This window comes from Glossina fuscipes, unplaced genomic scaffold (genome assembly GCF_014805625.2).
Source record: "Glossina fuscipes isolate IAEA_lab_2018 unplaced genomic scaffold, Yale_Gfus_2 112, whole genome shotgun sequence".
In the NCBI taxonomy this organism is placed as follows: Eukaryota; Metazoa; Arthropoda; class Insecta; order Diptera; family Glossinidae; genus Glossina; species Glossina fuscipes.
The window spans coordinates 5,003,557-5,030,152 of record NW_023998455.1 but is presented as its reverse complement, the minus strand read 5'-3'; the positions used below and the strand labels follow the sequence as shown (position 1 = coordinate 5,030,152).

Here is a 26,596-nt window from a genome sequence, read left to right as displayed (position 1 = left end):
GTACTCAGTTATGATTACGTTTGCCTTTAATTATTTATCGAATTTGCCTATTTTTTTTATTGTTAATGTTTTTATATGAATAAAATGACAATGAAATCTTTTGTTTGGCTAGTTACTCCAACTTAAATTTTTATTTAATACAAAGCATTTTATTTCAATTTTTTTGTTTTTTTTTAATTTCTTCTTTAAATAAGTACAGTTAAATCCCATGACATTGGAGGCCCACTTGTTTATGAAAAAGTTCAGGCGCTTGAGTTTACATCATAAATATATAGATAAACACCTTATCCATGCTTTGTATGGTATTATCACTGTTATTGAAAAGTTCTTGGACCGAAACAATGAAGAAATTGTCGACACAGAAAAATCCCGATTAGCGTGGCGCGCGGAAATGGTCGGAATTGAGCGAAATTATCGCTGTTCCCGTTGCAAGATCGATTTTAGACAGTCTACTGAACGAGCAGCTGAACACGTTACAAGTCCAGGCCACATTAAGAAGATGGGATCAAAATGCGAAATTCAATCAGAAAGTCCAATCATGTCTCCCACAAGTATTTGACATTTGCGTCCATTCAAATGTAGAAAGTATTAAAATATTTCTTTTTATTTTGGAAGATTATGATTTGGCAAAGTGCAGTAAGGAAACCACTAAACATGTTGCACGTCAAGATCAGATACAGCAGTTATCAAATCATCCATCGTTAAGTATATAGAATTTTCATTCATTTCAATACATATACAAAGTTTAAAAAAATATAATTTTTTGTTTTGTTTTTGATTTTCAGACATTGAAGACTTGCTAAATAAAGATCTGATCAAATTCATTGCGGATCAATTGCTAATAGCCGATGAATTAAAATCAATACCCGAGTATGAGGTTATTGAGAGCCAATTATTTGATCTCGTGAAACCGTTGTTTCCCAAACAAACATTGCGGGTTTATCGAATTGGGTCGCGGATTACGGGTATAGGCGAACGGGATTCCAATTTCGATATTTTCCTCGATATCGGCGATACATTCGAAGTCTTCGAGAATCAACCTTCACCGTATATTATGAATAAATTTAAAAAAGTAAGCAAGGCTATGAGGATGGTTCCGTATATATGGAAAATAGAGGGAAAAGTTGAGCGAGCTCGTGTGCCTGTAATAAAAGCGTATAACTTTTCTGCACGTATTAAATGCGAAATCAGTTTCTCGAACAGCTTGGCGGTTATAAATACTAAACTAATAGAGCATTTCTTTGACATACAACCGATTGGTGAGTAAAATTAATTTTCATTACTTTCAGAATGAAAAGGGAATCATTTGCCAATAAATTTTAACAAGACACATTTGTCTTTTTTTAAAAAACTGGTGGCGATGTGCTCGTTTAACGCCTTGTTATCCCACTTATAGTATGGTGTTAATGGTTACTTACTTTCTACAAATTAAAGAAATTTTGCCCTCTGTCGAATTCCTTCAGAAAAGTATTGACTTGAAGAAAGCTATATTCATCGGTCGTAAGTGAAACTAAATGAAAACATTGAATGGTTTACGCTTACGCTTATAATTAAATATTTTAACAGCTTGGTTGGCAACGTTCGGTTTTTGCGCTCTAAGTGATGTAAATAAGGATAAGGTGTCCGTAACAGCGACGAGCATTCAAATGTATTTAAGGCTTTTCTTCGAATTTTACTCGCAATTCGATTTTGAAGCATATGCTGTTTGCCCGTACCTGGGAAAGCTCGTAAAAATTGAGGATTTGGAAAAGGAAATGCCAACCAGGTGGAATACATTGAATCATACGATCATAATTAAATGAAAATTTCATTATATTTTGTAGGTATCACTGTTATGTGAAAATTGCTCGCTCAGATCGTATGATTAATTTAAGGACACCACTAGTTGTTCAGGATCCGATACAACTTCAACGTAATATTATCACAAATGTGAAAAAGATTCATTTACAGGCATTCATTGAATATATACGTTTGTCTCTCTCAACGATGTCCGAAGGATAATATGTAAAATAAATCTAATTACAATGAAATCATTTCTTCAGATACTATTTGCAATCTGCAGCAGGAAGAAATAGAAAATTAGTTTGCTAAAAATGGCCACATACGGTATATTCGATTTTTATATCCGCCACCGAAGATTGGAAAAATATTAAGTTTGTCAAAACGTTCGCTATACGCATATAGAAGCTTTAGAGACTCTACGTCGTGGATGTAGCCATGATCTCCTTGATCAAATTCCCTCCCTCCGTAATGGCAAATATTGCCCTCACCGTAAAACTGAAAGTTGTCTTCAAAGTAGACTTGCTTGCACGCGAGTGTATGCCCTAAATCAAACTGGAAGTACATGTTTATAGCGCAGCGCAAGGAGAGCATTCCTGCTTTATGTTCACTATTTATAAACTTCAATAGTTAGACAAGAAAAACCTCCGCAGCTTTTCAGCAAGAATGGGATACTAACATGAGAAAGAAATACATCGCAATATTATAGAGTATGGAAATTTAATTTTTCTCTCTTTTTTTAAGACTTCCGGTGCCAGAATGTATTCAACACCCACCAGGACTTGAGATGTATCCACCTTTTATTATACCGAACGATTCACTATCATTTTCTGAATCTATTTAAGCTTGTCTGTCTGTCTGTCCGTCTTCTTTTCTTGTAGTTACTTACCTACAGGCTATAAGTTTTGCGTTTTTTGATGAAATTGCCTACGTACACTGACGTGGTTTGGCTCGAAGGGAAGTGTTGCAAAAAACGGTTCGGATCCGGTCCGGGTTTTCGACCACTTTCCATATAACTGCCATTTGTTAGGTGAAATGAAATTATATTTCCCATAAAAGAATTTCGGAGGAAATTCTTATTGAAAGCAACGAAGTGCTCTCTCCCTCCTCAACATATGGTACTTTTTTACCCAAAGGTAAGTAGTAGGCAGTGGTAAATACTTGAATTTAAAATAGATAACTAATTTTGTATACTCCTTGCTTCTTGCGTGTGAAAGCAGTATATGGAAGACGGAGAGAAAGCCATAGCAATACAGTTGCAACTTGCGTTGTTTCTATTCTTTCTCAACTGTAAACAAATTGAAGATCGGTCATTTAATTACTCTCAGATGGTTCGAAATGTGGACTTCCCTTAATCTTAGATAGTATTTCAGTTCTGAGTAATATTTCGTAAAAATTTTTCAAATATTCATTGCGTTCCTTAATAAAAAGACTTATGTCTAGATTTTGTATATATTTATTATTTATTTCGAATAGAATTTCAATTTACAAGTTTTTAATTTAATTTACACATAAATATATATTTTTTTATTGAATTTGTTTACAATTAACATGTAATTTCATTATTGACGATTAATATTAAAAGTTAAATGTATTTATAAAAGATAATATAAAAATTGCATTAAATTAATTATTTTGAATCGTATAAGAAACTTTCTCAATAAAATTGATCCTCCATTGCGTCGAACGTTGTTATTAAAGAAAAAAAAAAAAAATAAATAAATAAATAAATAAATAAATAAAAAAAAAAATTTAATATAAATAAAATCTGAAAATAATTTAATATTAAAAAAAAAAAAAAATTATTTATTGACATCAAATTAATTATACCAAGTTTGTGCGATCGATTTAATTAGCTGCATAGTTTAAGCCTGGAAAGTGTAAAAATCGGATTTATATATTAAACAGTTTCTGCCTTTGTAGATTTTTCAACTTTAATATGTAAACAATTAGAGAAAAGATTTTTAACAAAAGCAGATTTACATATAAATACATACATATATACATATATCTATCACATTAGACATACATATGTATGCATTTGAGTATGAAAACATAGCATCTTGATGGCGCTGCTATGTGTGAAAAAGGTTAAGCACCACTTTCTTTAACAACGCTTCAAACTAAATATATATATATACATACATCGTATGTATCGTATTTATGTTGCTTACATTATGAATATGTTTACACTACTTTGTTTGTTTGCTCGTTAGAAAAATCTATATATATAAATGTAAAGGACTTGTATGTCTCCCCTTTTTTTTTTTTTTTTTTTTTTTGTACTTACCCTCAGTAAGTCGACCATATTTTTATTCGTGTCTATTAAAGTATTTGGTATAGATTTTCCAATGCTTTCGCCCATGTTAGGCAACCAGTATGAACTCTTATTAAGATGATTATTTAAAAAAGTATTTGTTTCTTTGGTCGGCTCGCCATTAAGATTAGGATAGGAACTCTTTTTACCACGAACTGCTACGAATTTATTACCAAAATCTACGAATCGCTGACGTCTACTATCACCGTATGGTGACTTTTTCCAAAAATCGAAGAAATTTCGCTAAAATTTTAGATATCAGCGAGAAAGAGAGATAGAGAATTAGTTAGTCAAATAATTAATTACCTGACGTATTGACGGCCTAAGTGAACGTTTACTAAAATTATGCATTAGAAAGGATCTTTTTCCTCTAATCACCGACAAACCATTATTATTATCGATGCCGGTAAAAGGCTTAACAGCATCATTTTCTTGCTTTGATTGTTGACTTCTTTGATAGTCCGGTCGTTTACCTCTTACGCCTGTGAAGCCATTCGGTGCTCGTTTGATTATTAACTCATTATTCGTCTCACCGATTCTCATTAAATGTTCGATAAATTCTTTTAAAAGGATTTCTTGCACTTGCTCAGTCTCGATTTTTTGCATTAAATCTTGCCAACGCTTCAAGTCATCAGCGATTTTTTTACCCCTTACGCCATAAAAAGCTGTAGGCGCCTTTTTATACCGTTGATCATTTCGCATTTGAAGATATTCATAAGCATTTGTATTCTCTTCGTCATGTTTTGAGATAAATTTTTTTCCCCGCATACCTATGAAACCATTAGGAGCACGTTTAACTTTATTAAGACAACTGTAGCTGTACCTGTTAAATACAAATTTTGAATATATATATTTAATCATTTAAGTTTAAAATTTTACCCATCAATAAATTCTTTCCGAGATTCATCTAACTCATTATTAACATTTTTTCCATCGCCTTGAGCTTGATCAACTTTAGGAGTATTCTTAATGCTCGTGTCAAACATCTGCAGTAATTTTGAAAATATTTTTATTTTTAAATATCGATACTTAATATTCAATACCAGACCTCCTCTCCAGACGATAATTGCAAAGCATTTCCATTTCGTGTCGTAGATGCGCTAACAATCGTTACATTTTTATTTGATCTCAAGAGCATCCACACAATGATCATAAAAGACAATCTATGAAAGTATCCAAAAAACATCTGCTTTTTCGCCATTTAGCAGATTTGAATATAATCACTTGATATAATTGCAGATAATCTGTAAACAGTAAGAGCAAGAGTATACCACAAGAGTTTAACAGATCACTGCATGAGTGTCCGTAAACACATCACACATCACACATACACGGCATAGAAATGTTTCATTGATAGTAGCGCGGTTAACTGTACTTTAATTGCTGCAGTGACAGTGAATGCTCGATCGGCCTACTCCTCTCTCCCTAACTATCACCGATCTTATATACGCATGAATGAAAGAGTAAATCTGCAACTTGGACCTTGAAAGCAAAATTTTCCAATAAGATAATTGTCGCGTGACTTTGATACACAGACACAGATACAGATGAATCATGAAAGCGCCTATGCGTGAAAGTTGATTGTTGTTGAATTCGAATCTAATCAAAGCGCTTTCAAGTGTTGTCAAAAAAGGTAAAAGTTATACACATATATGTGTATGCGTGCATATACGGATGTGTGTTCTTAGTTAACAAAAGTTTTCTTTGAATGGAAAAGAGGCTAAAGGATGAGAGATCCAAGTTGGTAACTCGTAGAGTAAACTTTACACTTCTTGTGTGTGGATTGAATTAATAAATAGCCGACTATTGCCAGACGCCGTTCGTCTTCAGACATATGGAGAATGCGGGTGTGAATGTGAAAGTGTTTTTCGTTTTCTTTTTGTACAAAATTGAAGATTTTTTAAGAAGAAAGAATAATTGCAAGGCCGACTATTAGATACGCTACGTCATTACGCCTAACACAATTATTCGCACATTTCCTTGCTAATACACCAAAAATTACATAATACATTATATATTCTTATTTAAATGCGTAATTTTCATGAAAGTCTTCATATTGAATCGTTGGCATCGAAACGTCAAACACCAAACGTCAAATTTACTTTTCCACCGCCACATAATACTCTTTGTCGCCCGTGTATGTGGTGCGATCTAAAAAACTATATCTATGTGATTCAAATTCTCTGTGGTCAATATTCTAAGGATCAGTTAACATTATAAAAAATTAAAAAACAGAACTTTTTGACGTACATAAAGGCTTATTTTTCATTCGAATCCTTATAACGTTCAAATCATTATTTTGAATGAATTTACATCAAGAAGTAGTGAAACTTAAGCCTTTTTACCATACAAAGATCAAATCTTCATAGGAACGGTTATATGGCAAGGTGTTCAAAAAATGTCCCCATCTGATCCAAAGTATAAGGGCGTTATATGAGACGGACAGAGGGACAGACAAACTTAGATTGATTCAGAAAATGATTTTAAATCGACGAGTATTAGAAAAGATGAGTCTACTCAAAGCCTCCGAGTGTTACATACATATGCACAAACTTGATGTACCCTTGCGTTACGTGCGGTGTAGAGTATAAAAATCTATAGAAATTAATGGATTTCATCTAGAATGTGTCAGGTCTTAGGTATTGCTGAAGCATATGCGAGCGTATGGGACCCGGGCTACATTTAGACAATTCATAACTTCAGCCCTCCTTCACAAACGTATTTTAATATCACCTTTGATCATTTCGCCTAATAAAAAAAGAATATCACAAGATCTCTTATCTTCTTTTTTAAAATGGAATCGACAATATACGTTCAAGATATTATGCAGTTGATTTAAAAAAATTGTAATAATAATGTTTTGAGAAATTTTTCTAATTCAATATGAATACGCATGGCTAAAAGACGAGCGGGTTTCGGAGATAAGGACCAATCAGCCAGAGTATTTGTGTAGAATGCTGACGGACAGAAAAAAGTGAGGAAAGGGAAAAAGATAGGGAGTGAGGCAATGACAGCCTAATGGATGCATGTTCAATCGGTAAGTAAGTCTCCGGCTTGAGCACCGACAATAGCTGCGCGCAAAGCAAACTCCACCACCTTTGAGATTTGAGATCGCGAACAATGACTTGGCTCCGAAACTTAAGAGAAACTATGATCATCCGATGGCCCAAGTGCGATGCCCTTAACGTTCATGATTCGCGTCCGGTCTGCTTGGCGATTTTTTGCCACTTCTTGCAGAGTCCCGTTGCCATTACCAGTTATCTCGTTAAGTAACATTTTCTTGCAAATTAAACCGGAAAAGTAATCTTCCACTAAACCCTGCTTATGCAAAACTTAAGAACAAAAAAAAGCCACCAATGTCCGCAGTTCAAAGAGGTTAACGTAGAATGTAAAGTCGCATATCAATTTCATAGGGAGAAGTTACATTACTATCCAATACAGTTATAATGCTAGTTAACTTCATTCTTACAAATCGATAAAAAATTATTTCCGCGGGGAATCGATGAAAACTTTTCTGTCCATCTGTCCGTTTATTCAGTTCATGTCTCTCTGTGTATTTAATAAGCAGATCTGACTTTTTGAAATATTTGAACAAAGTTTACTTTGCTGAAGCGTTTTGGCTCAAGAACAAAATTTGTTGAAAATTTTTACAAACTTTTCAAATCGGATAAAGCAATTTTTTTACCCCACTGCCATATTATCATTGATATGAATTATGAATGAAATGAAAAAGAGTCAAATTTTTAATATTTTGAAATGAAAATTACTTGTATCATATTTGGACCAAATAGATCTATTTTTTTAATCTCAACCCATGCATAGGTTAGGTTAGATGGTTAAATGGCAAGATAAATGATGAAACTATAATAGCAGGCAAAAAAAAATTACCTTTACTAAATTTAGACTCAGCTGAGCAGTATAGATATGTTCGGCCCTCGCCCGCGCAAAGCATGTCGCGACATGACGAAGCGATGTAAAATTTTTGTGTGTATTGAGGAATAGTGCTAAGCGAAGCGTTGTAGTGTTTTTAATGGTCGACCTTATCCGTATATATTATTTTTTCTCTTTATTAATTTCTACTTAAGACGATGGCGAAGAATCAAATATTTAAATATTCAAAAGAGAAAGTTGAGCGCAAATGTGTATTTAGTAAGGCAGCCTTAGGCAAACAAGACCGCTGTTGTGATGATTTGACATATTGTGCAAATAGGCAAAAGGAAAATATAAATCAAAAATAACAACAACAAGAAAAGCTACTCCATATTTATTCGATGGATGTTATATAATGAAATTTCTCATATGTCACTTGTTCCTGTCGCTTCAGTTTATAGTTGTTTTTTAAAGGAAAACTTTTCTTTTGTTAAAAATTGTAAGAGAAATTATTTTATTTTTTTTTAAAACAAAGTTTTCAATAATTAAAAAACATCATGTTTTATGTATGTCATGAAACTATGTTCATATCCTCATTAATTTTTCCATGATAATATCTGCCGTTAAAAGGCAATAATATATTTTATGCTCTCGAGTAAATCATAGCTAAGAGCTAATAGCATAATGGCTTCCATTTTAGTAAAATAAGATTTTATTTGATTTCTTTTTCCATCCATTGAGTTGATAATTACGATAGAGAAAGATAGAGAAATTTCTTAAGAACTTTGTATTTTTCCCGTTGAATTACTATCAGATGCTAGGATATATTTCAACTTATCACAAGTAAATACCCTAAGCAACTTTGTTTAATACAGTTATTCATAAATTTGCATGATTTTCACGTGAAGACATGCTATTGTGCCCGCGGGATAAGATAAATTTGTTTATAACCTCAAAAATTTTTATTTATAACCTCAAAATCATTATAACCTCAAAAATCTTTATTTATTCTTTAATATTCATCGAAAATGGTCCAAAGCCAAAAGTCAAAGGAAGCATCTACAATGCACTATAACTGAGAGTATCTTTCCTTTCCGAGCTTTGTGCTCGTTACTCCGATAAGCGATATAAACTTTGTTGAAAAAATGCAAAAAAATCACTCTCTTACTATTTTTTCGACTTAACATTGTGTTTGATTTATATAAATTTTTTGACTCAGCAATGCTTGACTGAACTACGTTTTTTTCTTAGAGATCCTCTTCGGATATATTATGCACATTATTGTAAATAGTAACTGAATAAATATTGTAATAATATGAAGATTGCCTGCATTTTCAGATGGGATCACTTTCTTTGCATTTCATTAGAGACCCCTTTGGGTTGGGATATACTCATTTTGTTATAACGTTCGAAATACCCAAAAGGAAGCTTTAGAGATCCTATATGTATTCGTGGTCGCATGAAATTCTGAAAGGATCAAGCCATGTCTGTCCGCCTGGGTGTGTGTGTGTGTGTGTGTTTTTTTTTTGTTTTATGGGCGCAGCGAATGTACGCTGCCAACTAGTGATCATGCGCTCGGATCATCGCCAAAGCGAAACCGCTTCCGCATTACCTCAAGATAGACTCTAATGGATTCTTGAGCCTCATTATCATTCATTCTACCTCCCTCGTCCTTGTCCTCATTACCTCAAGATAGACTCTAATGGATTCTTGAGCCTCATTATCATTCATCCTACCTCCCTTGTCCTTGTCCGAAATTAGGGGTTTCGGATGTCGCTTCTTATGGCTCTATGTCGAAGCGCGTCTTGCACGAATCCGGCGCATTTCTACTCCCAGAGATCTACAGAGGGTGTTTCTCGAACATGCCTAGGCCGGGCAGATGAAAACAGTGTATTGCGCAGCTTCGTTTATGCCTTGGCAAAGGCCGCTATGTGCTCGCAAGTTGAAAGCGCCCGCTCATTGTTCTACCTATTGGGATGAGAGTGTACGTCCACCTTCCTTTCGAATGATTGTCCCGGTGCTGCTCCCAGGCAGAAACTGTAGTGAACACCAGTCTTAGGTCTATGGATATATAACTGCGCCTTCAGCAGTAGCTCGATGGGTAACATTTTTGCTAAAATTGCTGCCGCTTTCTGCCCAAATTTGTACAGGGCATCGGTTACGTTACATATGAGTTCATGTTTAGCCTAACTTTTTTTTTGGTTAGCTTCCATTGCTTCATTTATAATCGTCTTTATATGGTACGCGTACCCTCTCAATTTCGCTCCGCTCGGAAGCCCTATTTCGAGCAAGCCGTCTTTATGTTACCTTCGCTATAATCCTGTGCCCTTTAACATCGTCATCTGTGTTATGGTTTTCGGCAAGTACGAGGAGAAGCCTCGTATCATTAACCTTTCCTTCCCCTCGGCTGTCTTGAAGGCGTCTGTGTGACTGTGCGGTTTATATTAATAAATGAAAGCATGGGGCGTCAAAGATTTTAATGTTGATGGGTATGCGAGATTCGGCTCCAGCCGGGTTTTATTTTCTAATTTTAATTCTAGAGTCTTTGTTCATTGTCGTTCATAAGGTTTTGGCAGGTGGTTTAAAAAATTTTCTTATTCCTTCAATTTATAAAAAATGCGTTTTATCAAATTGCAAGAACATTCCATAGGTATTTTCGTGAACAATAAATATACCTATAGACATAGATGTCTATGACATTATATTATAGCAAGTAGTCATTCATATAAGTATGTCGTTATCTGTTTCCTTTACCAGAACTTCTGCGGATATAAAAATGATTTTCGCTTAAGAAGAATTTCAATTAGTTTGTTACTTAGTGAGTAATGCAGACATTCTCATTATGATGACATATATACAGGTACGTCTATTTGAACTGATCTGAAGCTATAACAATGACTTTAAAACAATAAGAGTTTTTTTGTTCGTTTCTTTTCTTGAATGAGAAAGAGATAGATGCATATAAACCTTAAAGGGCTACATGCATCCATGTTATATATTCATTAAGAATATTTAGTTCAAGTTTTGTACATAAAGTTAGCTTGAAAGTCTTGTAGGCAAGAGTAACAACTAATACACTTTGCAGCTTCAATTCAATTGATTTATCACTAAAGAGAATCTGACAACACCAGCAACAACACAAACGTAATGAACCAATACAAAGTAGAGCATGTATATCTACCATGAGGAATTTAATTTAAACTGGCGACAATTCAATTCAAATCAATAACGAACAGGTGTTTTTACATCACAGCCTACGTGCTGTATGTAGGTTGACTGAAAAGTTTCCGCCATGAGCATAAAGGTAACAGCATTGACTTATAACAGTTCGGGGAATATGTTTGTCCGTGCGTCCGCAATTGCATTTATTTTAGATGCGGAATTGTTGCTAAGCATGTAGCTCAGAAACGAGAAGATAAATAAATTATTGGGATATTCTGACTTACCGTGTTCACCTTGGGTAACAACGAATCCGCGAGATGGTCAAAACCTATAAGCACTGAAGGAAACATCACTTAAACAGTGCTAAGCGGTGGTCGAATTCGGGGTGGAGAGATAGTAGGGACGTTAAACATTTTCAAGAGATATGCCCAAAGAACATGTTTATCAAAGATGGAACTAATATTGTGAAGCTCGTAGAATTATCAGTCTAAATTCTATATCTATTCTTTGCCTGGCGTGTTGGGGAATGGAGAATAATAATATTACTTGTCGTTCTCCGCAGCCGTATAGTTTGTATATACCATTCTATTATTCTATTGCTATTCTCAGTTCACCGTAGAACGAAGTACATGCGGCTTAAAGATCCATAAGTGACCACACCCGATAGTTGTCCTTCTGCTTGGTACAGCGTGCACTCGCAGAAGTTTATTAGGGCGCATATAGTCCAAGTCTCTTTAGCAATGTTTGTTCCTCTGTCCATTTGACCGTTGAATAGTTCGTATATACCATTCTATCATTCCATTGCTATTCTCAGTTCACCGTAAAACGAAGTATTGGTACATGCGGCTTAAAGATCCATAAGTGGTCACTCCCGATATTTGTCCTTCTGCTTGGTACAGCATACACTCGCAGACGTTTATTAGGGCGCAATATTGTCCAAGTCTATTCAGCACTCAGTTTGTCCCTCTGTCCGTTTGTTCATTTATTTGTCGTCAGAAAAAAAAAAAACTAAATGTGCCCTTTGTTGCTTATATGCCCACCAACGAAGAAAATGAAAACGTTTGCAACAATGAGAAAGAAGCGTCAGACATCCCATAACATATACATGTATATATATTTACTTATGTATACATGTCATTCATATCAAATTCTAAATAAAACTAAAAATGTTCGATCGATCTCTCTCTATATGGTCTGTGGCAAGCATGCTTGTGGTCACAGAAACAAAGCTAAGTTCAGACTTCAGATATGGCGATTGAACGATTGAAAAATCTTCCAAGCAGAAATCAAAATATGATTTTTATATGGCGTTTACTCCGCCAATAATGCAATGAAAATCTATCTTGGACTTCCAATAACCGATAAGTAAAAGAGTCAGATCAAATATTGACATTTAAATGCGTGATGATTGATGCAAATGCACGTAACGTAACTTTGCGTTACGTTCGCACGGAGAGAAAATAATTCTCTTCAGTAAACTCAGAGCTCATGCTTGAAATGTATGTGTAAAGGCGCACAAGATCAAATGTTTAGAATTTTTTTAGTCTCAGTTCTGATCTAACGTTTGGATCGTGCGGTTATTATTACCTTTTAGTCAACGTAAGCGCAGAATTTCAAATAACAACATAAATAGCGTCGGGATATGTGTTAATGAAATTTATGTAAAAAAAAAAAAAAAGACAAACAATTTTTCTTAATATTCGACAAATATTTCTGGAAATTCTTGGTAAATATAAATTCATTGATTGATTGGTTTCGTTCGTTTAATTAAACTTGACACTAGATATCGCGAAATGTGTGTGTGTGTGTGTGTGCAATAAATGGGAAGTTGATCATAAAACTTGTCTCTCGCTTCTTTTTATATCAATGCGTGTGTGGGTGGGTGCTTGCATGCAAAATCTTTTCATTCGGTTAAAATCAATTGAAAACATAATTCTTTTTTTTTTATGTTTATAGAAAATCTCTTAAAGAAAGTCTCTCTTCTCAATTACACACACGCATATATGTTAAGCATATCTTGGGTATTGCACGTTAAGTGCATGTTGTCTTGTGGTTTATTTAAAAGAAAGTCGACCTAATTGCTTTCAAACGCGTTTAATTATGCACGTATGTACGTATATGTGTAAACATGAAATGAAACGATGGTAATAACAAATCGCTTAGATACGGTGCAACACGATGATAACCATAACATTGGGAGAGAGAGAGAGAGAGAGAGAGAGAGAGAGTGTAAACAATGGGGTGTAGGGTGATAAATAAAATCCTGACTTTTCTCTTCATTTGTCTTTATGTAAATAATTGCACTAAAGCGTGTCCAATGTAGTTCCTTGGAGCTTTAAATGGGCGTAGTTTTGTCTCTGCTGATAGTGCCGCCAAGTCCTTGCTCGGTTACGATATCCGAAGTCAAAATAATCGTCATGCAGAGTAGGGGAGTAGGAGAGTAGGGGAATTGACATCGAAGATGAACGCGAAAATCCATTCGTTCCGCGAGGGGGGAAGGGCATGTTGGGCATTTTTAATGCGATCATATGAGACGTGTTAGCAATAATAATAGATGCAGTTGCGGTAAAAGATGGGCGTGACAACTTCTCAATGTGAAGAAAAATCCGCTCCCTATAGCGAAATTTGGTTAGAAAATAGTTGCAATTCTAACTTGGAATGTCCTAACCTTCCCGCTATTATCGGCAACCTTCCGAACCTTCCTCGTTAAATTCGCTGAGATATGGAAGAAAGTAGTAGCTAACGCTAGACATTGCTTTCAATGAAATACACTTTGAAATAAAATACATTGCATCCATTTTACTGAATAGAGTGTTAAAGTTAGAGTTAAAAAATGCCCTCAAAACTTATTTGTACACCCAATAGTAATGATAGCTTTACTTAATTTACTTGAAATAAAGTTTGTCTTACATGCTAACTTGAGTGTTTAGAAATTTTGAGCATCTAAAGGCTTCATACTTTTTAGACTTACTTTACTTAAAGTTTAAAAGCGACTTTGCTAGCAATAAAGATAGCAATAATAAATATTAATGCTAATCAGTTTACCACTAAAAATATTTTCGCATAATTTATCTTTAATACATTTTATGTTGATTCTATCTAAAAAATTTATATAATTTCTACAAGTAAATGTTATCGAAAACACACACACATTAGCATGTATTGTTCAAATGTCCAATATTTTATTTTCGTAATCATGACCGAAGAATGGGAATATCATAATTTTGCTAAACTCATGTGTATGTGTAAGACCATCACACCTGCTTCCCTCAACTCATACAGTGAAAAGAACTTTAATCACAACCTATTGAGATCTTGAAAAGTATTTCATTCACATAACATATTCGTCGACTTTTTATATGGATTCAGAAAGTAGGGAATAAGACGACGAGAAAGTATTAGGCGCCAGATATATTACGGTGCACCGACACAAAGAAGGCGGGCGGGATTCGTAAGCGGGAGTGGCGAGGATAATAAGTCTTTCAGATTGCGATACGAAGTGTTCCCGAAAGAATACGTTACACACGTAACTTTGTTGTGCTCAGTATAGGATTTTTAATAAGCATAAGGAAGATTGGAAGATTGGTTTTTCAAATCGAAAATTTTGACAACTTCTTCACGTTTGTTCTCAGTCGCAATAAGTACGCTACGCAGAACGCTCTTTTAACGATGTCTTCTCGCGATTGGCCGAGGTTACGAATGGTTTCTAACTCATAGTAGATTTATATTTGGAGTGTTTTCACTTCGCAGCAGATAATAGGTTAATATTTATACCCTACATCACTTCTGGTACAGTGTATATAAAGTTAGTGCGGACGAATGTAAAATCCGAAAGCGTTTAAGATAGAGCCATCTTTTATTATACCGATCGCTTCAAAATCAACTAAGCCTGTCTTTCCGCCTAACGTCTGCTTATGTCAATTTGTATTCAAGATATAGATCGCAAATTTTTGAAATATTTTGTTGAAATGCGGTTGACGTGTATTGACGCGCTGTTGAAAATAATTTGGATCGGTCTGTTCTTTCGACCACTCCCCATATAGCGCTCTATTTTGAAAAATCGTTATATTGGAATTTTTAAAATTTTGAGACAAAAGAAACTAAGCAATGGTACTTCGCCATTCCAAGTTGGTGTGAAAACATTGGACCAACTGGGGCAATTGAATCCCCTCTTAAAATGGAAAGTAAAATTCATATGTCTAAAAGGTCTAATTTTCAGCGCTTTATAATAAAAATTAGATCATAGTAGTAATTTAAGATGAAAAAATGGAATGGAATTGGATCCTACGCCATATAAGCATTTTCTTAATATGTTATGATGAAAATTCGCCCATAATAGGAATTTGATATAAAAATGAACTCTACAAAATTTAGACGACGTACATCTATTTTTGGATTCTGTCGTATATATAAAGATATCTCGAAAATTTTGATTTTTTAGAGCAGAAAAGTCTAAGTTTTAATATTTTATGACGAAAATTGAATTGAAAAGTCTAAGTTTTAATATTTTATGACGAAAATTGATCCCCAACAGTAAGTTGATAGAAAATTTTGAACACGGACCTCAGTTGGGCACAACTATTTTCACGGGAAATAAGCTTTTGTTTGCAAAGAGGTCTAATTTTTAATATATAGTTCCGTAATAGTGAGTTCATATAAAAATAAGCTAAAAGTTTTGTGTTCTATGGCAAAAAATAAGAATTGTATTAGATAAAGTGATGCATGGTATTCAATATTAACCCGGGCCCGATTACAATGTTTTCACTTATTTTTTGTAAAACCGTATACAGACATCCTTCGCTTAACGTAGTATTTATCAAGCGCAGCCTCGATACAACACGGATAAATTTTCGATACAACATTGTGGCGATTTTTTTAATTTGTATTAAGTCTAAGTTTTCTTTTCAACTCAGTGCATTATCCGTTGTTGATTTGCTGACTCGCATAAGAAGAAGAAGACATCTAAGTTTAGGTTATGTTCTTCTTTAGGTCATATTCTATATGAATGACGTTTGAGATTAAATAAAAAATCAAAAGGTTTTCTATAAACCAATTACGATACGAATTAATCGCATTAATCGCAGAGAGGGACGCCTGTATATCGAAAGAGGACTATATCTGTTCCAAATTTCTCACATTTATTATCATTATGTGTAAGTACTATTTATTACGAACTTTTTTGAAATCTCTTAAGCATTTCAAAATGGAGGTTTATATAGGTAGTACTTGCAAAAGTGATCCGATTCAGTCCAATTTTATTAGTGTTCTTTCAGAAACGAAGAGCACATCAATATAACGCATTTCGTCGAAATATCTGTAGCTATAATACAATAACAAATTAGAAATTTTCAAGTGGACAGACGGACAGACATGTCTAAATCGAGTCTCAAAATATCTCTAAATTCATCGTGGGATTATGTTTTAACTCCTCCTGAAACCATTGGCCCGGTCTTAATACACCCCTAGCACTGGTATGTGTTAAGGTATAAAAATGGAAAAATGACATGGACGTGAGATGCACGTTCCAATTAAACAATTTAATTACCGATATACGCTTTTTGGTCTTAATCAACTTGAGATTCTACATTGATCTGTGTACTCATCAAATCATCTGCTGTTTGCTTATTTGCTTAGAGTACAGTCTTTATGAGACAGATACCAGTCGAGAATATGTCCGAAACACGCATTGGATACTCCGATAGGGTGCATTTGTTTTATTAAATAATCTCGTAAAAGTTTTCAATACAATATTAAAGCTACAGGAGATTGCTTAGAAAAAAAATCTCTTTTTACTTGATCTGCCAAGAAAAGAAGAGAGAGAATTATGTTATTTCTATTACCACTACTAATGCTATAACTACTACTACTACTACTACTACTACTATGACTACTACTATGACTGCTACTGCTACTGCTATTGATATTACGTACATTACGTACTTTTATTAGTTGACTCTTCCGATATTTAATGAAAGTGCTCATGAACTTGAATATTTAAAGAATAACTAAACTAAATATATACACAACAGACAACAATTTGCATGACAATTTGATTAATGGCGACTCACTCATATGCATATATATACACTAACGAAATAAAAACAAGTTATGAAACGCCGCCATCTCACTACATGCAATGCAATGTGTGTGTGTGTGTGTGTGCGCTATAGAAAATATTCAAACTACAATAGATAAGACTGTGGCACAGCGAGTATATACAATCTAATGGGAATGATTGCAAAGAGACAGCAGTTTGTTCCGTTTCCTGAAACTTTTTTCAATTCACTTATTTCGCATACGTACACAAACATACATGTATATATATATATATATAAATATACGGCTATTGAGGCAGATATTCTTTAAATATAAAACAATTCATAAGAATATTGAAAAATTTACAACATATATATATATATATATATATATCTGTGGCGATATTGGCCAATCCTCAGATTCTTGTTCATCTCATTCTTAATTATCTTTCTTCTTATTTCAAAATATACGCACGTTATCCTCAAGTAAAGAGAATGCGGTGTATTCTACTTTGGCTATGTTTATTATTGTTACTTGGCGTCGTGGTTCGCGGATTGTGGGCTGATAATAAGCGTACCTTCGCTGTCGACTGGGAAAACGATTGTTTTTTAAAAGATGGTAAACCTTTTCGTTTTATAGCCGGTTCATTTCATTATTTTCGCGCTCATCCCGATACTTGGCAACGTAAGTTACGTACTATACGTGCTGCTGGTTTGAATGCGGTCACTACGTAAGTCCCTCCTTCATTCTTCATATTTTGAAAAATATTAAATTTCATATCTTACGAAATTCAAGTTATGTTGAATGGTCTTTGCACAATCCGAAAGATGGTGTTTATATATGGCAGGGTATCGCCAACTTGGAGCGTTTTATCGAATTAGCGAAAGAAGAGGATTTATTGGTAATATTAAGACCCGGTCCTTACATATGCGCCGAAAGAGATTTTGTGAGTATTTTAACAATTCATAAGCATAAGCGAATAATAAGAAGATAATCTCAACACTGTTAACTTAAACCTAGGGTGGCTTTCCCTATTGGCTATTGACCAAGTATCCTAATATTCAGTTGCGAGTAGCCAACGTAGGTAGGTAATTAGATGTTGATTCAATTGTTTTACTTTCGTTGTTGCTATTAAAGTGTTTGCTATCAGATTACATGTCGGAGATACGTACTTGGTATCGACGTCTTATGCCGAAAGTATCACCCTATCTCTACGCCAATGGCGGGCCGATAATAATGGTGCAAGTAGAAAATGAATACGGTTCCTATGCCTGTGATAAAAATTACCGTTTATGGCTACATGAGGAAACTTTAACGTATGTCGAAGATAAAGCCGTACTCTTCACTAACGATGGCGTTAACGGCCTATCGTGTGGTCACATCGATGGAGTTCTATCTACTTTGGATTTCGGGGCCACGAGAAATATAAAAGAACTTTGGAAAGAGTTGAGACGTATTCAACCTAAAGGACCGTTGGTAAATGCTGAATTTTATCCTGGCTGGTTAACACACTGGGGTGAAGATATGGCGCGAACGCCTATTAGTCCGATAAAAGATACTTTCGAGTAGGCTCTGAATCCTTAATAAATCTGCAGCGATATTAAGAATTGTTCAATTTTACAGAGCCATGCTGTCCAGCAATGCGAGCGTAAATTTTTACATGTTTTATGGCGGCACCAATTTTGGCTTTACAGCCGGTGCCAATAATGGCGGTCCGGGACGTTATCAAGCTGATATAACCTCTTACGACTACGATGCACCCATGACCGAAGCTGGCGATCCCACACCGAAATACTTCGCTTTAAGAGATATAATAGCACGTTATTTACCTTTGCCTGATATTCCTGTACCGGTTCCTTTACCAAAAAAACATTACGGAACCGTACAACTACTACGTTGTTGTTCCTTATTTTCCAAGGCTGGCCGTCACCATTTATCGAAAGGTGTGGTGATGGCAGATAAACCGTTAACGTTTGAAGCCCTTAATCAGTATTCAGGTCTGGTGTTATATGAAACATTTTTACCATTATTAAAACGAGATCCTAGTGTACTTCATGTACCGGGATTACGAGATCGAGCGTATATTTACGTAGATGATAACTTTATAGGTATATTAGCGCGTGAAACGCCTATTTACGATTTACCCATAACGAAAAGTGCTGGTAGGAAATTGCAAATTCTTGTCGAGAATCAAGGTCGCATAAATTATGGCTATATGATGGACTTTAAAGGTCTAACAAATAATGTTACGTTAGATAAAAAAGTGCTACGAAATTGGAATATGACTAAATTCCCTTTAGAATCTTATGATGATATTGCAAATTTAATCAAAATCGATGGACCCAAATGGAACGATATCAGTGAGAGCAACAATAATGGTATGCTTAATAAAGGTCCGGCACTATATTATGGTAATCTTAATATAAACGGCGAAATAGGTCCAGAAGATACCTATTTAGATGTTAGTGGTTGGAGTAAGGGTCTCGCATTTATCAATGGTGAAAATATTGGTCGCTATTGGCCTTTAGTTGGCCCGCAAATTACATTGTATATACCTAAAGAAGTACTTAGAATTGGGACCAACAAAATCGTACTTATCGAATATCAAAGGGCTTCGCAAACAAATGAAGTCACTTTCACCGATGTGCCTAAATTGGATGGATGAGCAGGGCAAGAAGCTAGAATCGAATCGAAAGAACTGAATAATCTATATTATATTTTCAGGTTCACCTTAGAATAAGAACATCTCTGTATTATAAGAATTTAATCAAAGTCTCGACAAAAATTAAAAAAAAAATATATCGCCGATTATTAATTTGATTGAATAACTCTGAAGAATTGAAAAAGAATATCAATTAATTATTTTTCGTTTCCGTTGAGTTGTCGAATTTTATTCAAATTAAAATTTGGCGAAATTTTCAATTTAACGCATCTGTCTTTTACTCATTTTATTTCCATTTATTTTCGCGGAGATCATCATCTTTTTTGTATTAAAATTTCAAGTTCTGCTTATGCATGCAAACTCTAGAAGAATTGATCGGTTCAGAAAGCTATTCTAATCGCGAGTTTTTTAATGAAATTTGCTACACCGATTTGTTTCGGTTCAAGGACACGAAGGCTATGGAAAACGCTTCGGATCGTATTACCTTATCGATCACTTCCCATTACCGCCATTATTGCGTGGCATTAACCAAAATGGTGTAGGGTATTGTAAAGTGAACCGTGGCCCAGCTATTAAACTTGGACTTTCCAAATCAACGCCATAAGAAATGCGGTATCTATAGGACTTGGAAGAGATTCATATGCAATTGCAATGATTCGAAAATAAATACACACTTGTATGTTCGCATGATTTTTAAGATCTCTTTTGACGAATCTTTGCTTTTTGTTGCATTTTACTTGAACTTAGCACTTGATTTAGTTTTAATGTCATATACATTTATAGATGAAAAGAGTAACACAAAGCCGAACATAACGAATTGGTGCAGAAAGCACTTTGCACTCATCCCTTAGTTTTAAATTTACTAAAGAATATTTAATTGAGTTAAGCCCTAATAGAATCTATATTTTTATTTTTATTTTTATTTTTTTTTTAATCAATTTGTTATGCACCGATAGATGGGCAAACGCGTCTTTATATATGTATATATATGTATATATATATATATGTATATATATGTTCACACAGACATAAATGTCGTTTCGTTTGCTGACTGATACCTTCAATTTTTTTGAAAGAAGCATCCTATGATTTTTTCTATGGGCAGAGCCCGTTGTGTCTATGCACTTTAAGTAACATGTGGACATATATTTTCATTGAGAGGTTATAATTTCATTTTAAAATATAAATAAGTGGAAGGGAGAAACACGCCTAAATAGGACCTTAGAAATCTCAAGCTTAAAAACAAATTTTTACTTTACTTTTGTAGTCTGCTCTTTCTAAGCTTTTATGTAACTATGAGGTGCATGTTTCACATCGAAATTTGCTGGAACGGAATCGAGCTAACTCTCCTCCTCGGTTCTTGGTTCGATCACAGAATTCTCTCCGTACACATTTTCGTTCCTTCTTTTTTTTTTGCAGCGTATTTAACTCTATATCTCTTCCGATATGTCACTCATTTGCAAAACAATATAACTTTTTACAAGAGCAAAGATTTTGAAAAATTTTAACTGAACTGTCACCTTTTAAGCCCGCGTTCCTTTGAGACAAGTGAGCGAGTGTTGCCCGACATATAGGCATCCATACCATCCTGGGGAAAAACCGCGGAGAATTTATGAATTTTGTATGGTCGCCCTCTATACTCATTCTTCTTAGTCATTATGATAGATCTGTAATTGCTGGTCATGAAGTTTACTTGCTATGATGTTTTTTTTAACATAAAAACCATAAGTGTTTAATATTGTCGCTTCCACCGTCGCAATCCATTGTCAATTTAATCGAGGCTTTTTGGATCATTTTTCTTAAGGCTCTCGCCAAGAGAAAGCGATCTCACTAATTACCAAACAAAACAAAAAATCATTCACCAAAACCTAATAACAAGCTATTGCTCCAATTGTAGAATTTAATATCGTTAGGTTAATATCTTTCCCATTTCTACCTAGAATAATAAATCAAAGATGAAAACAGTTAGAAGCTAGAGGTTATGATTTCATTGCCATATCTGACAACCACTATTGAAATTCATGCAAATATAACCGTACTATGACGCCCTTAGGACAGCTTCTCACATAGCAGAAAATAGGCCTACGAAGGTCGATTCTGATGTAATGAATAATATTCTTATTTCGGAAGCTAGGAAAGTCAAACCTTCTTCTAACAGTTTATTCACCTTCACACTCTGAACGAGCTAATAAAGCACACTGAGCTGCACCTAATATGGATTTCTGAACATTTGCGTATCGAAGGCGATGAGAAAACTCACTCACTTTGTAGGTAACAGGAGATCCCGACAAAATACTTTTAAACATTCGGTCTCGTTTGCCTAAGCATCAAATCTCAAAAAAGTGAAAAAAAAAAAATTTTATTACTCGTAGCTTTGTGTGGGCATGGCCGATTTCTTTCATTTTTGCGCGTAAACAGTAGAGTGCTTCGTAAAGTCAATGAGAAAAATTTCACCTTTCTAACTTTTATAGCCCTCCCCATAAATTTTTATTAAGAGAAACGGAGTTGCGTTCACTTTATGCTCCAGTGCGGGTTTCTGCTCCGACCAATTTAGCTCGTTTTCAAAACCAGGCTGCTTGCAGAAACCTCTCATGTTTGTACCAAATTTGAATGCGGCAAGGAGAATGCCAAAAACAGACACACACACGTACAGGCGGGCAGCCATGGATAAATCAAATGAGTAAACCTCCCTCTTACAGTGGTGGGTATAAAAAAAGCTGGTAAATGTATACCTGAAACTATTGCTTTTCATAATAAAATATTGCCGTTTGTTGTCAATGTTAATCAGTGTATTTTAGGTGATCTTGGTACTTGAATTGAAAACTCGCGGGTATATCGATCACCGATTTGGATTGAAACGGCAAAGGAACGATTGAGAAGTCCTAGTACATTTTGTATAAATATGCGACTATTCATGGAATTAAACGCTAAGTGTTTGCCGACGAATTCATAAAATCAAACGCAACAAAGACGGTGGCGGAAATCGTAAGACTCCAAAAACGGCTCTACACGGCTAGCAGCTTGGACGGTGTCATTTGTGCAATATAAACATAATAATATTCTTCGCAAATATATGGTTCTAAAGTAGCTTTCCCCAGACCGCTGTCGGGGTGTGTTATTTCAGCTCGTAAGTTCTGGTCTTACCTTTCTTCAATTGTTGCAGCTTTTGAATCTCAGAGTCCACCTCTACATGGTCTATAAACTGCATCATGCATGTATTTGCACGAATAAGATAAAGTCATTATATCATCATTAGTTTTCAATTCCTTAAGAAAGGTGCCTGCACAGCTCAAGAGTTTTTCTGTAGCTAACCAAGGAGCCGTTCCCTCCCACGTGAAGTGAACATTGAGTCGATATCGATTTTTCAGTTTTTATCCCATAACGCCATTTATAATATTTATGTTATGGAAGCGAAATAAAGGACAACAAGTTTTAAGCTTGGATGCTAGCAAGATCGCTTTGATTCAAGGCCATTGATTTTTACTAATTTTTTTTGTTTTTTTTTTCAAAAAACTAGGTCAAGCTCTTTTACGATGCAAGTGTTTTTATACTTTATATGTGAAACTATATTTTGTTTTTCATATATGTTATATTTATGTTTTATATATGTTATGTATGTTATGTATGATAATATAAAGTAATTAAACTGCAGCGTTCGTTTCTTTATATCGATGTATTCATTTTGCCCAAATATTTGCAACGCCCAGCAGGAAGCAGGAAGCTTCGGAGAACCTACAAATCGTGAAATCGATTTAAGTGTGTCCGTCTGGGTAATGACCGCAAATATGAAGCTATCGACATCAAATTTGGCAGAAACATTGGAAGCTCTTGCGCTGGTTGGTATTAAAAATGGACCAAGTCGATCCAAAGATGCGCCCACAGCAAGACGTAAACTGAGAACACCTCATACATACAAAAATTTGAACCGATATAATATAGGCAATCCTGTAGAAACGTAGAAAAATTGACCACGCCTACCCAATATTATAATTTATCAAAATTTAATTTTTCTAAGCTTCAAAAACTCTCTAATGTATATAAATTCTTGGCCTGTTTCAAATTTGGAAAGCACTTAAACATGTCCGTCTGGCCGTCTGCATAACTGAGTAATATCTGTGGTAAACATTCCCACGTTAGCGAAAATGAATATGCCGACTTCTACTCGACCTATGCGAGATAAAAATATCGATTTCGAGAAAAGAAAAAATCAGTCGACTCACGCTGCATATTGCGGAGCAAGAAAATGTACTTTCCTTACGGGTTTTTTCATTTTTAAAGAAAACGATGATGATGGATATAAACGATTCGGTTGCGACCGAATATGATTTTCGTACTTGCTTTCTTTTTACTATTTAGCAAATTGATAATAAAAATATTATGTTTATAAGAGCATGTCTCTGGATGAAGGAGAAGGAACTTTTTTTTGTATTAAAAAAACTTGAAGATTTTCTCTGTTTGAATTCAAAAAAAATGTTTTTTCATTTTTATTCATTTTGCTTTTTCTTTTTTTTTTTTCTGTAATTAAATGTGAAATTGTATTAATGTTGGAAAGGGTTTATTTATATGAAATGAAAAAAAAGGAAAAAAATGTAAAGTAAGTAAGCGATACAATAGGTGATGTAAATAACTTAATTACAACAAAATATAGTAATAAAAAAAATTTTTTTTTTTTAAATTTATATATATAAATTCATCTATTCTTCGTACTTGTACCTACATGGCAAAGACAGAGAGACCCTTTCATAGAGTCTTTTTCTTGTTCGCCCGACTTGGCGGATTTTCGTGCTTAGTTCGATAATTCTTTAAGATTGTAGTCCGTGAAACAAAAGAAACTAATTGTGGACATTGTGGCATTAAGTGTGTGTGACGCTGGCGTGAGGTTTAGGATATGCGTGTTATAAGACCGCCCCGAGTCAAAAGAAATTTCATTATCGTCGGCTAATCGTCGGATAATCATGTATATATATATGACCTATTGGAGAGATTTTGCCTTACTGCTGAACTCAGCTTCTTCATTATGCTACGATTTATTTCGTATATATAAAATATATGTTTAGTTATGTCTTCCATGTAGTGAGCTATGTGAATTTAATTCACATGTGAAGACTGGGAAAAATTTCAAATTTGATCTGACCCAAAAAAAAGGGTTTTAAAATTCTACTGGAGATTTTACCAGACGGACATATACAGTAGGCCATTGGTAAATCTATGGCAAAATGTGTAGACTTTGTAAGCATATACTTTGTGAAGCCTCAAATGCATACTTCCATGCAGCATTAACAGAAAAGAAGAAATAATTAGTCGGCTCAGATATAATTAATATATCTTTTTTTTACAAATTTTCCATGAAACGGGATCGAGATCAAAGGAAAACCCCTAAAAAGCTTACACCTATTACAGGGTATAAATCTTTGCTACCCATCGACCTAAATCTATATATCATACATGGTAGATGGGAAAATTACATTCTTCTCTACAAATCATGTTTATCTTAAAGAAAATATTTCCATATCTTATAATGTTGGACGCGTGTGGTCGACTTTTGTTAAGCTACTCAGTCAATTTACTTATAGAACATAACTACACATCTCTGGAATAAAACACCAAAGCCTTTCTTTTATTTTTGGAAACAGAAATGATATCAGCGGACGTACTCTTTGACTGATTTGCCCTTCTGTTGATGTCAGCCTGTGTGGTAGAACTTGCAGTGCCTCCGGCAAATTCGCAGTCAATATCTTCATATCAGTGAAAATGCTTCCTACAAACATAAAAAGGAGGGACCGACGGACTTGCTTAAATCGATTTACAATTTATTAGGCGGATCGAAAAGATGTACACGTCCTAGGACCTCCAATGTTTCCTTCTGGCCCCTGCGACTAGCGTAGATGGGAAAGTTTTTGAAGTCAATATGATTTTTCTTACTCGCTACACTGAATCGAGACTAGTGTAGTGCGGAAATTTCTTGAAACAAATCGAAATTTCCTTACTCGTTATACTTAAGCGAAACTAGTGTAAATGGGAAAATTTTTGAAAAAAATTTGATTTTTCCTACTCTTTACAAATAAACGGAACTAGTTTCCATTGGAAAGTTCTTGAAACAAACTTGTTTTTTTCTTACTCGTTACATTTTGTACATACAAACAAACCGAAATTTTCCACTCGTTACACCGTTAAACGGAACTAGTTTACACGGGGAAGTTCTTGAAACAAATCGAAATTTTCCTACTTGTTACACTTAATCTAAAAGGGAAAGTTTTTGAAAAAAAAAATTTTGATTTTTCTTACTGGTTACACGTACTAGTACACGAGAGTAGTGTGGATGAGAAAATGCTTAAAGTAAACTTTTGATTTTTTGTTTTTGCTTATTTTTATGATTGCAATAAATGAGCAGCTAAGCCGATATTGCTACAATTCTTCCGCTGATCAAATATGTGGTTTATGCGATTTTTCGTGTACTTGACAACTATTACAAAGCAATTAAATTATTAATCTAGCGAGTTAAGAATATACCTTACATTAAATTTTGCTTCCTTTCTCCTTTCAAAAGGAAATTCAAAAACAAATTCGTTTTTTTCTTTTAGTGCACTACACAGGAAGGAGACATTGTGTTACTTTTTTTATAAACAATTTCTAGTTTTATAGTGTTTTATTTATTTTTTATTTTTTACCTTTTTTTAATTTAAAATGAGAGGTCGCGCTTTCACATTAACAGTGTTTTTCCACAAAGCTCCTTTTTATTGTTTGTAGCGGATGCCCGACGAACAAATAAA

At 34.5% G+C, this 26,596-nt stretch overlaps 3 protein-coding genes across 3 annotated transcripts; 2 read left to right on the top strand and 1 right to left on the bottom strand.

Moving 5' to 3' along the window:
• The first annotated feature begins 377 nt into the window (after nucleotides 1–377).
• On the top strand, nucleotides 378–3,226 carry LOC119639185 (terminal uridylyltransferase Tailor-like). The gene is made up of 7 exons (XM_038036450.1): nucleotides 378–551; nucleotides 616–705; nucleotides 786–1,259; nucleotides 1,324–1,500; nucleotides 1,567–1,765; nucleotides 1,824–2,915; nucleotides 3,000–3,226. Exons 1-6 carry the CDS (start codon nucleotides 392–394, stop codon nucleotides 1,999–2,001), a joined length of 1,278 nt encoding a protein of 425 aa, XP_037892378.1. The 5' UTR covers nucleotides 378–391; the 3' UTR covers nucleotides 2,002–2,915; nucleotides 3,000–3,226.
• A 372-nt stretch (nucleotides 3,227–3,598) lies between these two features.
• On the bottom strand, nucleotides 3,599–26,596 carry LOC119639304 (tachykinins). Its single transcript, XM_038036606.1, has 6 exons — nucleotides 26,495–26,596; nucleotides 5,145–5,340; nucleotides 4,976–5,082; nucleotides 4,403–4,919; nucleotides 4,070–4,339; nucleotides 3,599–3,650 (listed from the first exon to the last, which is right to left on the bottom strand). The coding sequence occupies exons 2-6, from the start codon at nucleotides 5,295–5,297 to the stop codon at nucleotides 3,645–3,647; spliced, it is 1,053 nt and encodes a 350-aa protein (XP_037892534.1). The 5' UTR covers nucleotides 5,298–5,340; nucleotides 26,495–26,596; the 3' UTR covers nucleotides 3,599–3,644.
• LOC119639580 (beta-galactosidase) lies at nucleotides 12,683–19,961 on the top strand. The gene is made up of 6 exons (XM_038037046.1): nucleotides 12,683–12,854; nucleotides 17,651–17,894; nucleotides 17,960–18,110; nucleotides 18,185–18,248; nucleotides 18,315–18,729; nucleotides 18,788–19,961. The coding sequence occupies exons 2-6, from the start codon at nucleotides 17,659–17,661 to the stop codon at nucleotides 19,827–19,829; spliced, it is 1,908 nt and encodes a 635-aa protein (XP_037892974.1). The 5' UTR covers nucleotides 12,683–12,854; nucleotides 17,651–17,658; the 3' UTR covers nucleotides 19,830–19,961.

Excerpts from the sequence above, each read along its gene's own strand:
- LOC119639185 (XM_038036450.1), top strand. The coding sequence starts at position 392 with ATGGTCGGAATTGAGCGAAATTATCGCTGTTCCCGTTGCAAGATCGAT. Across the intron at positions 552-615 it reads TCCAATCATGTCTCCCACAA|ATTATGATTTGGCAAAGTGC; the intron begins GTATTTGACATT and ends TTATTTTGGAAG. Across the intron at positions 1,501-1,566 it reads GAAAGCTATATTCATCGGTC|CTTGGTTGGCAACGTTCGGT; the intron begins GTAAGTGAAACT and ends ATATTTTAACAG.
- LOC119639304 (XM_038036606.1), bottom strand. The coding sequence starts at position 5,297 with ATGGCGAAAAAGCAGATGTTTTTTGGATACTTTCATAGATTGTCTTTT. Across the intron at positions 4,920-4,975 it reads CGGAAAGAATTTATTGATGG|GTACAGCTACAGTTGTCTTA; the intron begins GTAAAATTTTAA and ends TGTATTTAACAG. Across the intron at positions 4,340-4,402 it reads TTAGGCCGTCAATACGTCAG|CGAAATTTCTTCGATTTTTG; the intron begins GTAATTAATTAT and ends CTAAAATTTTAG.
- LOC119639580 (XM_038037046.1), top strand. The coding sequence starts at position 17,659 with ATGCGGTGTATTCTACTTTGGCTATGTTTATTATTGTTACTTGGCGTC. Across the intron at positions 18,111-18,184 it reads TATGCGCCGAAAGAGATTTT|GGTGGCTTTCCCTATTGGCT; the intron begins GTGAGTATTTTA and ends ACTTAAACCTAG. Across the intron at positions 18,249-18,314 it reads GTTGCGAGTAGCCAACGTAG|ATTACATGTCGGAGATACGT; the intron begins GTAGGTAATTAG and ends GTTTGCTATCAG.